Raw genomic sequence first — 9954 nt, forward strand, 5'->3', positions numbered from 1 at the left:
GTTCTGATGGTTCTTCGCAGTCTGACTAGAAGGAGTCCCAAGTGGCTGGTGGCCTTGAAAGAAAATGTGAAGGCAGAGGAAAAGGGAAGGACTTCTTGAGCCAAACAGGTATCTCTGAAAGAGCTGGCCCTGGCGGCCTGAGGGATGATCCATGGACGTGAAGGGTTTCTCCAGTTGCAAATCAGGGGCTCCCAAAGGAGCCACTTTCCCTGAGGTCCACGTGGCCCCCACGCCTCACCTCGCCTGCTGAAGTAGTGTTTCAGGTGTGAGCTCCATGGGGCTGAGTCGCCATCCTTTCCATAAATGGACAGACCATCCACCTCCCAGAAAGGCCAAGAAACAAGGACCAACGCTCAAGAAACATCCAGGCTCTGGATGCCCCTGGGTTTTTTGTTGTTGTTGTTGTTGTTTGTTTTTTTACCTTTTAAGTATGAAATAATTATAGATTTATAATGAATTGCAAAAATACTACACAGAGAAGTTTCATGTACCCATCCCCCTGCGTCCTCCAAGGTGACATTTTGCATGACTATAGTGTATTATCAACATCAGGACACTGACCTTAACAAAATAGGATTAAACAAGATGATAGATCATACTCAGATCTCGGCAGTTTTTGTACACATTAATTTTTTGTTTGTTTGAATTCATGCATTACTCAATGGGTGTTTTATCACATGTACACATTCAAATACCTACCTCCACAATCAAGATCACAGTATATATCTGTTAGTATTGAGACCAAATTGGTAAAATAAGTCACACAAAAAGCAAGAGTAACAATAAATGTCTCCATGAGGATTACGACAGAAGGCTAAATGACCAAATATTTCTTGAATTCCCAAAGGTATTTTTCTCATTTATTTAGGAAATTCATTAACTTCATGCACATCTGCCTAGTGAGCCAGGAATTTATTAAGTCCCTGCCTTTCAGCAAACAGTTACGGCAGGGTGGGCAGACAGGCTTAGCTCACACGCCATCTCTTACTGAATTACAGTGGCTGCCTCAAGGGGCATATTGAGGAGGACTCGGAGGCCACATCTGGGCTTTGCAAGAGACAGATATTATCTAACAGAGACTCTCGGCCACGGGAGAGCGGCAGCTAAATGCATGCCAAGAACGTGCCATCTCCAAACTTTCTGTGTTCTAGGCACTGGGCAAGAAGGATAAAGACAACCCCTGCCCAACCGGTGTGGCTCAGTGGCTGAGCATCGATCCATGGGTCAGGAAGTCAGGGTTCAATTTCTGGTCAGGGCGTATGCCAGGGTTGCAGGCTCAATCCCCAGTAGGGGCGTGCAGGAGGCAGCCGATCAATGATTCTTATCATTGATGTTTCTCTCTTACTCTCCCTCTCCCTTCCTCTCTGAAATCAATAAAAATAAATTTGTTCAAAAGACACAACCCCTGTCCCCAAGGAGTTTGCAATCAGGAAGGAGAAGCAAACAAATCAACAGCTGAGACGCAGAACGAGAAGGCCTGGCATCAAGGTACACAGGTCAGTGCGAAGCGAGCACAGGAACGGCTCCTCTTTTTCAGGGAGTCACAGCCATGGGCCGGTCTTAGGTCTGTGTGCTGTGGGGAACGCCGACGCAGTGGGTGGCGGGACTGTGTGGGGCAAACTCAGGGTCACAGTAAAACAAGGGTGTACTGGCTACTAATTCGGTCAATCTCTGAGGATGGGATTAGGAGGGAGAAGCAGTAACCTTGAATTCGGCGCCAGACTCTGGAGCCCGGCTGCCTGGGTTCAAACCCCAGTTCATCCTCTTTGTGAATCTGTCAAGTTACTTAGCTGTGCTGTGCCCCAGTTTGTTCATCTGTCAAGTGGGGATAACAGTAATACTCAGAGCATGGGGTTATGGGGTTATGAGGGTTAAATGAGTTAATGTTTATGTAAAGGGTTTTGAACAGCATCCAGAATGTAATAAACACTATGTTGTTGTATGCTATTGCAGCTGATTCACTTTTTATGAACTATGGCACCAATTTGTTAAATGTATTATTTTTTTATCATCAGAAAAATCCACTGAGATTAGTAAAAGAAATTCTAAGGTTCCATACTGTACCATTAAATTGTAGAAGGGAGCAGTTCAAATGGAGCATTTTGGAATAATTTTTGCTACCCAAAGTTTCTGAGTTTTTGCCTCATTCAGAGCTAGCAAAAGTCAGCATATGTTCAAATCCAAATGTAAAGAATGCCAATAAGAAAATCAAGTAGTGCAACGATCTGAATAGAAAAAACTTTCTTTCCAGGTCCTGGTCTGCTAGTGAAGAGTGGAAAATGGTTAGACAGGAAGTCTGGGGCCAGGATGGCAGCACTAACCTTCACAAAGGGAATGCTGTGGCCCCTTAAGAAAACCAGGAGGCTCGATCTTTACCTGAATGGTTTACGTTTTCAGTAGCAGACCAGACAGGAAGCAAACCTAGAGATGCTAAGGCAGGTCCTATGCACCTTGTGTTTGAATTACTTGTGATGGCTGAAACAAAGTTCACCAAAACTTGTGTATGGTTTGTGACGGCCAGTACCTTGGTCCTTTCTGGCCCCACAGGTGTATGATGAACAATCTACACATTCTCGCTCTCAGCCATCAGACTCCTGCGTAATAAGGTATGGAAAATACATTCTTCCCTCTCTTCTGATGCTATTCAATAGACTTCTCAATCTGTCCCAACCCATTCTTCTCTGATCTCAGAAGAAAAAGCCCAGCTCTAACAGATCTCACTTGATTTAATATCTAAATGGATGAAAATAGGTTGTTCCTTGTTATATTAGGGCTTAGTTTTTGCCCCTTACTCTTAATCTTACCCTAATCCCTTCCTTCAAAAACTCTGGTTCCATCATCTATTTTCAATACCTTCTAAACATCATTTTCCTCCACGTCACTATTCCTGCACCTTCTCATTGTCAATATATATTCTGAATCAAGCTTGTAGCTAGTTTTTCTCCCTATCTTCGCTCTTATCTCTTTGGAATCACAACTTTCTTCATCCCTTAAATGCTTGTCATGTGTGTAACACTCCCAATTTACCTCTACTGTCCATCCTTCATTAATTCTCAGTCCTCATCTTATTTGATCAATTAGTAGAATTTTATTCAGTTCATCACTCTTTTCTCCGTGTAACACTTTCTTCATTTGCCTTGGCAGACACACACACTTTTGACATTTTCCCAACCTCAGTGATTTCTCTTTAGTGCCTTTTGCTGCTCCCTCCTCTGTTTCCAGCCTTCCTGTTGAAGTACCCAGGGTTGGTCCTTGGTCTTCTTCTCTGTACATCACTATGTTGGTAATCCCAATTAGTTTCATAGCTTTAAATACCACCCAATGTGCTAGTAACTCCCAAATGTCTATCTCGGAGCAGTGTTCTCTCCCAAACTACACACTCATAAATCCAACTGCCTAATAAGCACCTCTGATTGTCTAACAGACATGCAAGCTCATCATAGAGGACTTTGAACTCCCAATCTTACCCTGAAACCAATTCAGTAAATAGGGACTTCCCTATCTCAACTAATGTCTAGGCTGTCCTTCTAGTTGTATAAGCAAAAACCCTGGAGTCATTCTTGAATTCTCTCCCACACACCCTCTTTTCTTCTGTCGGGAAAACTTGTTGGCTCTACTTCCAAAGTATATCTAGACTCTGACCCTGTCTCCCCCTGCACCCCCCCCCTTCTACTGCAGCTATCTTGGTCCGAGTCACCAGATTACTGCAATAGCCTCTTAACTGTTCTTTGTGTTTTTACCCTCGCCCTACTATACTCTATTCTTAATACAGCAGCCAAAGTGATCCCTTTAAAATGTGAGTCAGACCACGTCATGCATTCGCCAAAAATCCTCCAACGGTTTCCTGCTTTATTGAGAGTAAAAGCCAAAATCCTGGCAATGACCTACATGCCCTGTAGGATCTGTCCCTTCCATTCCCTCCGTAACCCCGACCACTGTGTATCTCACTCACTCATTCCCTTTCAGCCACCAGCCTTCTTGCGTTTCCCCAAACAGGCTGGCACTCCTCTGTTTTGGGATCTTTGCTCTCGCTTCTCCTCTGACTGGACTACTCCTTCCTCAGACACCACTTGCCTAAACAACCTCGCCTTCACGTCGTTGCTTGCACATCACCTTCTCGATGAGGTCTACTCTGATCACCCTATACCACCTCACCAAGTAGGTCTGATCCTCCTGATTCTACTTTTTCTTATTTCCATGTCGCTTAATCTCTTAGACTGCAAGCTCCACGAGGAAGGACAGCTTTGTCTTGTCCACTAACATAGCCTGAGTGTCTTGAGTCGGGGAGGCATATACTGGTGCTCAGTGAACACTCCCTAAGTGAATGAACAAACAAATACGTGAATCAGTGATGCGTGTCCAAGTCAATATTGAATCCTCAGCAATCCACCTGGGAACATTCCTCTGCTCCACAGCTAATTCTACTTTTATTACCTCACCACTGAGGCTTTGAAACTCACTGGCTCTGCGCTCATCACTTGGTATCTGTCCACAGACCAGTATCTCTTACAATGTTGCTCATGTCATCCCCATGCCCATGTTGTCATGCTTGGCCACTTTAGGGCTTCAGGCCCCTCCCCTTGGTCTGCTCTTATTGTCTTTACTCACTGCCATGTCCTGCGTGAACCTCTGCTTCCTCCTCACAGTATAACCTGCCTGCACACTATTACCTCCACTGCTTTGCCACAACCCATATTCCTACCCTCAGTGCCCTCCCCCGGCTCCTCCCTAGATGTCCATCCCAGTGCACTTCCTGCTTCCTCTGCAAGGCTTTCCTGACCCTCCAGCTCACAAAGATTTCTCCACTCCCTACATTCACAGTCCTTATAGTACGGACTCTCCCCCACCACACCCCCCTCAGCTGAAACAGCCCTATCCTGCCTTGTGGTAGCTCTTAGAGGGTTTTTTTTTTAAAACTACATTTTTATAAAACTCATGAATTGTTATATAAAATTTCTGTGGATAAAAGTCCGGGGAAAAGGGAACATTTAATTTTTAATTGTGAGGCTGATTGATACGTTTTCTCTCTCTGTTTATATTATAGGCTCCCTGAAGGGGGAAATACTTCCCTTAAACTTGCTTATATCCCATAGACTCAAACACAGCACTAAGCATCTGTGGATGAAACAAGTGTTTGCAGGGTAATTGAATGATTCAGAATTCACAGAGGGAGGAGGCCACAAATGCTAAGGCATGTTGCTGGAGCACAATGATCAAAGGAATAAAATAATGGAGTCAACCAAGGTTAAAAATAAAAAACTGTGTAAGGGGGGGTATTTTCTTTTCATTAACCATCATTAATGTGGCTGGTAATTTGAGAATATGAAGCACTACCTGATTTCAGTTCTTTACTTACTAGTATAATCAGGTTGTTTTGTGCAGATATTTTTTCCGATTTGAAAGAGGGGGAAAATGCAGCTCTTCGGTGCAGCAGACGGGACCCTGATGCCTTAAGTCTGAGCCCTTTTCTACTGCGGTGAAATGGCCACAAGGCCCACGAGACCACTTTGCCAGGCTGGGGCCCAGGAAAGGTGCTTTTATCAGGTGACCATCAGAAGATGCAAATGAGGGCACTGTCTGAGTATCAGTGTTTGCACTTTGCTCCTCACTGTCTTTTTTTTTCTTTTTCCAGAGAGGAAGGAAAGGGAGAGAGATAGAAACATCAATGATGAGAATCATTGACTGGCTGCCTCCTGTACACCCCATACTGGGGATGAAGCTCAAAACCCGGGCATGGGCCCCAACCAGGAATCAAACCGTGACCTCCTGGTTCATAGGTCGATGCTCAACCACTGAGCCACGCCAGGTGGGCTGCTCCGTAGACAATGTAGTGGGGAAAAAAGCAATGACATTAATGTTTTGTTGTTTTGTTAAAGAGATATCATTAAAATACAAGTGTCGACATGGCCTAAGTGTTTGAATGAAACTTTATGGAAGAAAGATCTGAGCTCTTATCTCCTTTGCTCGGGAACAGGGCTCCAACCCCTTTCTTCTTCCTTGATAGGTAATCTAGTTATCTTGTTAAACCTTCACGTCCTTTTCTGCTCAAGTGCTACACAGGGACCTAAAGATCTGGGAGGCCATGATAGCATCTCTGCACTTCCTCCTCTCGGTGAGGCTGGTGGCCACAGTGAAAAACAGAAGTATCCGTTAACTACAATTTGATGCCATCTCGAAGGCACAAATCTTGTCAAGACTCAACCCTGAATGTTTAAATCAGTGGAGCAGAAAGGTGGTGGCCCAAGACTAAGGTTCAGACTAATGATGTCAACTCAACCCCTTACAACACAAAGACCGAGTTTTGAGAAGGCAAGTGGCTCAGAGCTTGAGTCTGTCCCTCTATCAAGGAGTTTTGTAACGATTTCTAGGTTCTTTCCCAGATGCAGGAAACCTGGGCCAAGAAGTTCTGTCACCCCAGCTTGCATCATCTGCTCTAACAGTCCCAGCATCACTCTCATCACTGGAGGGTAGCGAAACTGTTCCCTGGACTACTAGCCTGTGAGAAAGACAGTCACCAGAACCTCTGACATAATAAATTAATGATGCAATAATCACCCAATTCTCCAAATGTGCAAATTATTAGTATCTCGATGCAAATGTAGAAAGAATGTAAATCTTATGTTGTAGCTTCATCACTGCAGTATCTTAATTATTTCCTTGGTTACCTCATGAAGGTACTGTTTCAATTGATGGAGTTATAATTCAGCACCCCTCCGTATGTGAGAAGGCCATTTTATAAAAGGCCTATTTGCCAAAAAAAATCCAAATGGTGGTAGAGGCCACGAAGCCGTCACTGCCAATTCTTAATACTCTCCTATCTTTTAGGTGGGGGTTCCCACATGTTCACTGGCATCTAAGCTCTAACCGCAGAAGCGCTCCCCTGAGGAAGTCATCTCAGCACTGAAACTATGTTCACAGACTCGTGCAAACGAGCATCAAGGAGCTCTGTTTGATGACTGCCCACTCTCCCAAGCTGCTACTTTGCAGAAGCACCAATGGCATTTTGAGAAGACTCCGGCCCTCGTCCCAGCTGAGGGCAGGGCACTTTGCTTTCATGGTCAAAAGAGTAGGAAGCTGTCCTTTGCTGCCCTGCCCCTCTGCCCCTGCAAAGCAGGTCCCAACCCACATCTCCTAAGAGGTTAGACTGAGCGAGAGAAGACCACAGCATTCACACCAGGCCACAGCACAGAGCAGCATTCTCAGTTAGCAAACCTGCTCCCCCTGGCCAGGAGGGAACGTGCCCCAAACAACTGGGGATAACACCAGGAGATGCAAGGGAGGGAACATTCCAGGGGAAAATTTAAAAAAAGAAAAAGGGAAAATGCACAAAGCCCATGAGGCTGCCTGGTTAACCAGGGGTTAGAATGAGGTTTGGAAAATCACACATAACAGCATCTTGGCAAATCCAAAGACCCCGGGGTGAAAGACACGTGGGTGAAAGTACTTCTATTAGTGGAAACAGGAAGTTTCCTTCTTTCACCAACTTATTAAAAAATTTTTTTTTAAATCTCTTTTGTAACCCAAATTTGGACCATCAATCATTTTTACCTGCCCAGCATTTCATCCTTCCAGAGTCAAAAGAGCAACAAAGACGGGGTCCGAAGATCCCTTCCCACAGCCAATTCCAATCAGCCCTTCTCTCCCGGGGTTACCTGTGCTCAGAGCAGACATTCCCAGCAGGCATGCCACACACAGCAAGTCGCCAAACCAGACTGCGCTAAAGGGCTTCCAGGGGACTTACTTGTACTTGTGCTGGTTCCGATCGTATTGATTGTAGTGGGGACGGATGAGGAGGAGTAGAGGGGCACATGGCCGTTCTCGCACCCCAGACTTTTGTCCTGCCAGTTGGGGGCGTTGATGCAAATCCCAGAATCCCGAGAGTTCTGCCACCCGTTGAGCTTGTCGTCGGAGTTCTGTCTTTGGTGATAGTAGTGTGTCTGCCCATAATCCACAGAGTCCGAGCGGCCTCGGTTCTGGCCACCGAAGCTGGTTGACGTGCGGTCCTCCAAATGATTCAGCCACATGGCTAAAGCACTGCGGTCTTCCAACGAGGTGGCCGGATGTATCAACGCATAGGACAGCAGCTGCCTACTCTCCTCGATGTGCTGGTTGTGTTCGATAGAGTGCGCCAGGATCTTGGGCAGCAGTTTCATATACTCTACTTTTGCGTCGAGGTTTCCTGGCTTCAGCAAAGGCAGGTGAGTTAACAGGAGGGAAATCACTTTATCCTTGGATTCCTGTTGCCATTGGTTAATGATTCCTGGAAAGGAAAACAGACAGGGCACATAAGTAAACAAGACCACAATGACACAGAACACCACACGGCAAAGAGAAAGCCTGTGGGTTAGCGTCCCCATCCAGGTGCTCAGACTGAATTTTCTCAAAACAGCCCATGCATCAGATTGGGTTACTGACCTCAGATTGTCAGAGGGCAGTGCCTTCAGGAAAACATGGAACAAACGTTCTTAGATGTTTTTGGTCATTAATCTACTTTTCACTTAGGTCTCCAAAGAGGCTACAACTACTTTGGCACAACCAAACAGAATTACAGCCCTGGTTTTTGTTGTTGTTGTTTTCTTTTTCTTAGACATCTTCTGATAGATGGGGGAGGAGGAGATACAGAAGACAAAAATCTCTATAAAAAAAGGCAGGTTTAATCAAGGGTCCATATACTGGAGTCCTTGAGGATAAGGCTGCTTCCCACCCCACCCCCACCTCCAGATGTCTGTGGAAAAGTGGTTTACATCCTGCTAAAGGCATTTGTGTGAAGTTGGTAAGACTTCTGAGATGGAGAAATATGTCAAGGAAAAAAAAAGGACTCCCCTCATCCTCATGAAGTAAGCCTGCGCCTTGCTCCTAAGAAGCTGACTCAGAAAACGACTGTGAGCTCAAGTCTCAAAGGAGCAATGAACTCAGGCTCCACCGCTGACCACGTATGGAAGGTAGCTTTCTCTGTATACAAGGTATGTCTGGTTGTCTCTGTTGTGGTAAAATATATGTAACATATTTATCATTTAAACCATTTTTTAAATACATTTTTATTTATTTCAGAGAGGAAGGGAGAGGGCTAGAGAGATAGAGAGAACATTGATTGGCTGCCTCCTGCCCACCCCATACTGGACATCAAGCCTGCAACCTGGGCATATGCCCTGACCAGGAATCAAACCGTGACCTCCTAGTTCATAGGTCAACGCTCAACCACTGAGGCACACCGGCCGGGCTAAATCATTTTTAAGTGCACAGTTCAGTGGTACTAAGTCCATTACAATGTAGAGCAACCATCACCACCATCCATCTCTAGATCTTTTTCATCTTCCCAAACCAAAAGTCCATACTCATTAAACAGTAACTCCCCATCCCCTCCTCACCCCTATCCCCCGGCAACCACCATTCTTTCTGTCTCTGTGACTTTGACTACTCTGGGTACCTCATAAAAGTGGGTTCACACAGTATTTGTCCTTTTATGACTGGTTTCTTTTATTTTGCATAATGTCTTCAAGGTTCATCCATATGAAGATCTGTTTCTAACACACTCAAAAGGATCTCTTCAGATCAGAACAAACCTGCTGACTTTAGGTAAACATGGATATACAATGCACTTCGCTTGACTGGCCTTTGAGAAGTAGCTTGTCCTGGGGACTGAGCTATCCACAGGACCTTCGGCCACAGGAAAGAAAGCTCTCTTCTAGAAAAGTCATTCCTGATACCTGAAAAACTCAACTTGATGACCCTACAAGGAGAGGCAGTCCCACTGCCTTTCATGCAGTATCTGCAGGGGTGCAAAGGAGTTTCTGGGATTGAGCATAAGGGCTTCACAATTCTAGAAAGGCAGAAACATATCAGAATAAACTCCAGAGGCATCACTGACTAAGTTGCAAATGCAACAGCCACGTACTCTGAAGGCCTCTCAGGACCACAGGGGTGTATTCGGAGAAAAGTATCGGCAAGATATGT

The 9954-nt window shown here is 45.2% G+C and overlaps 1 protein-coding gene across 2 annotated transcripts in view; it reads right to left on the minus strand.

Moving 5' to 3' along the window:
• SAMD4A (sterile alpha motif domain containing 4A) overlaps positions 1-8258 on the minus strand; it is an 82695-nt gene extending 74437 nt beyond the window's left edge. For both annotated transcript variants that reach the window (XM_015566507.1, XM_015566506.1), the window contains exon 1: positions 7742-8258. In XM_015566507.1, the coding sequence (XP_015421993.1) occupies positions 7742-8153 (412 nt within the window). In that variant the 5' untranslated portion in view covers positions 8154-8258. The remainder of the gene's footprint in view (positions 1-7741) is intronic.
• Positions 8259-9954: the final 1696 nt, after the last annotated feature.

This window comes from Myotis davidii, unplaced genomic scaffold (assembly GCF_000327345.1).
Source record: "Myotis davidii unplaced genomic scaffold, ASM32734v1 scaffold281, whole genome shotgun sequence".
Lineage (NCBI taxonomy): Eukaryota > Metazoa > Chordata > Mammalia > Chiroptera > Vespertilionidae > Myotis > Myotis davidii.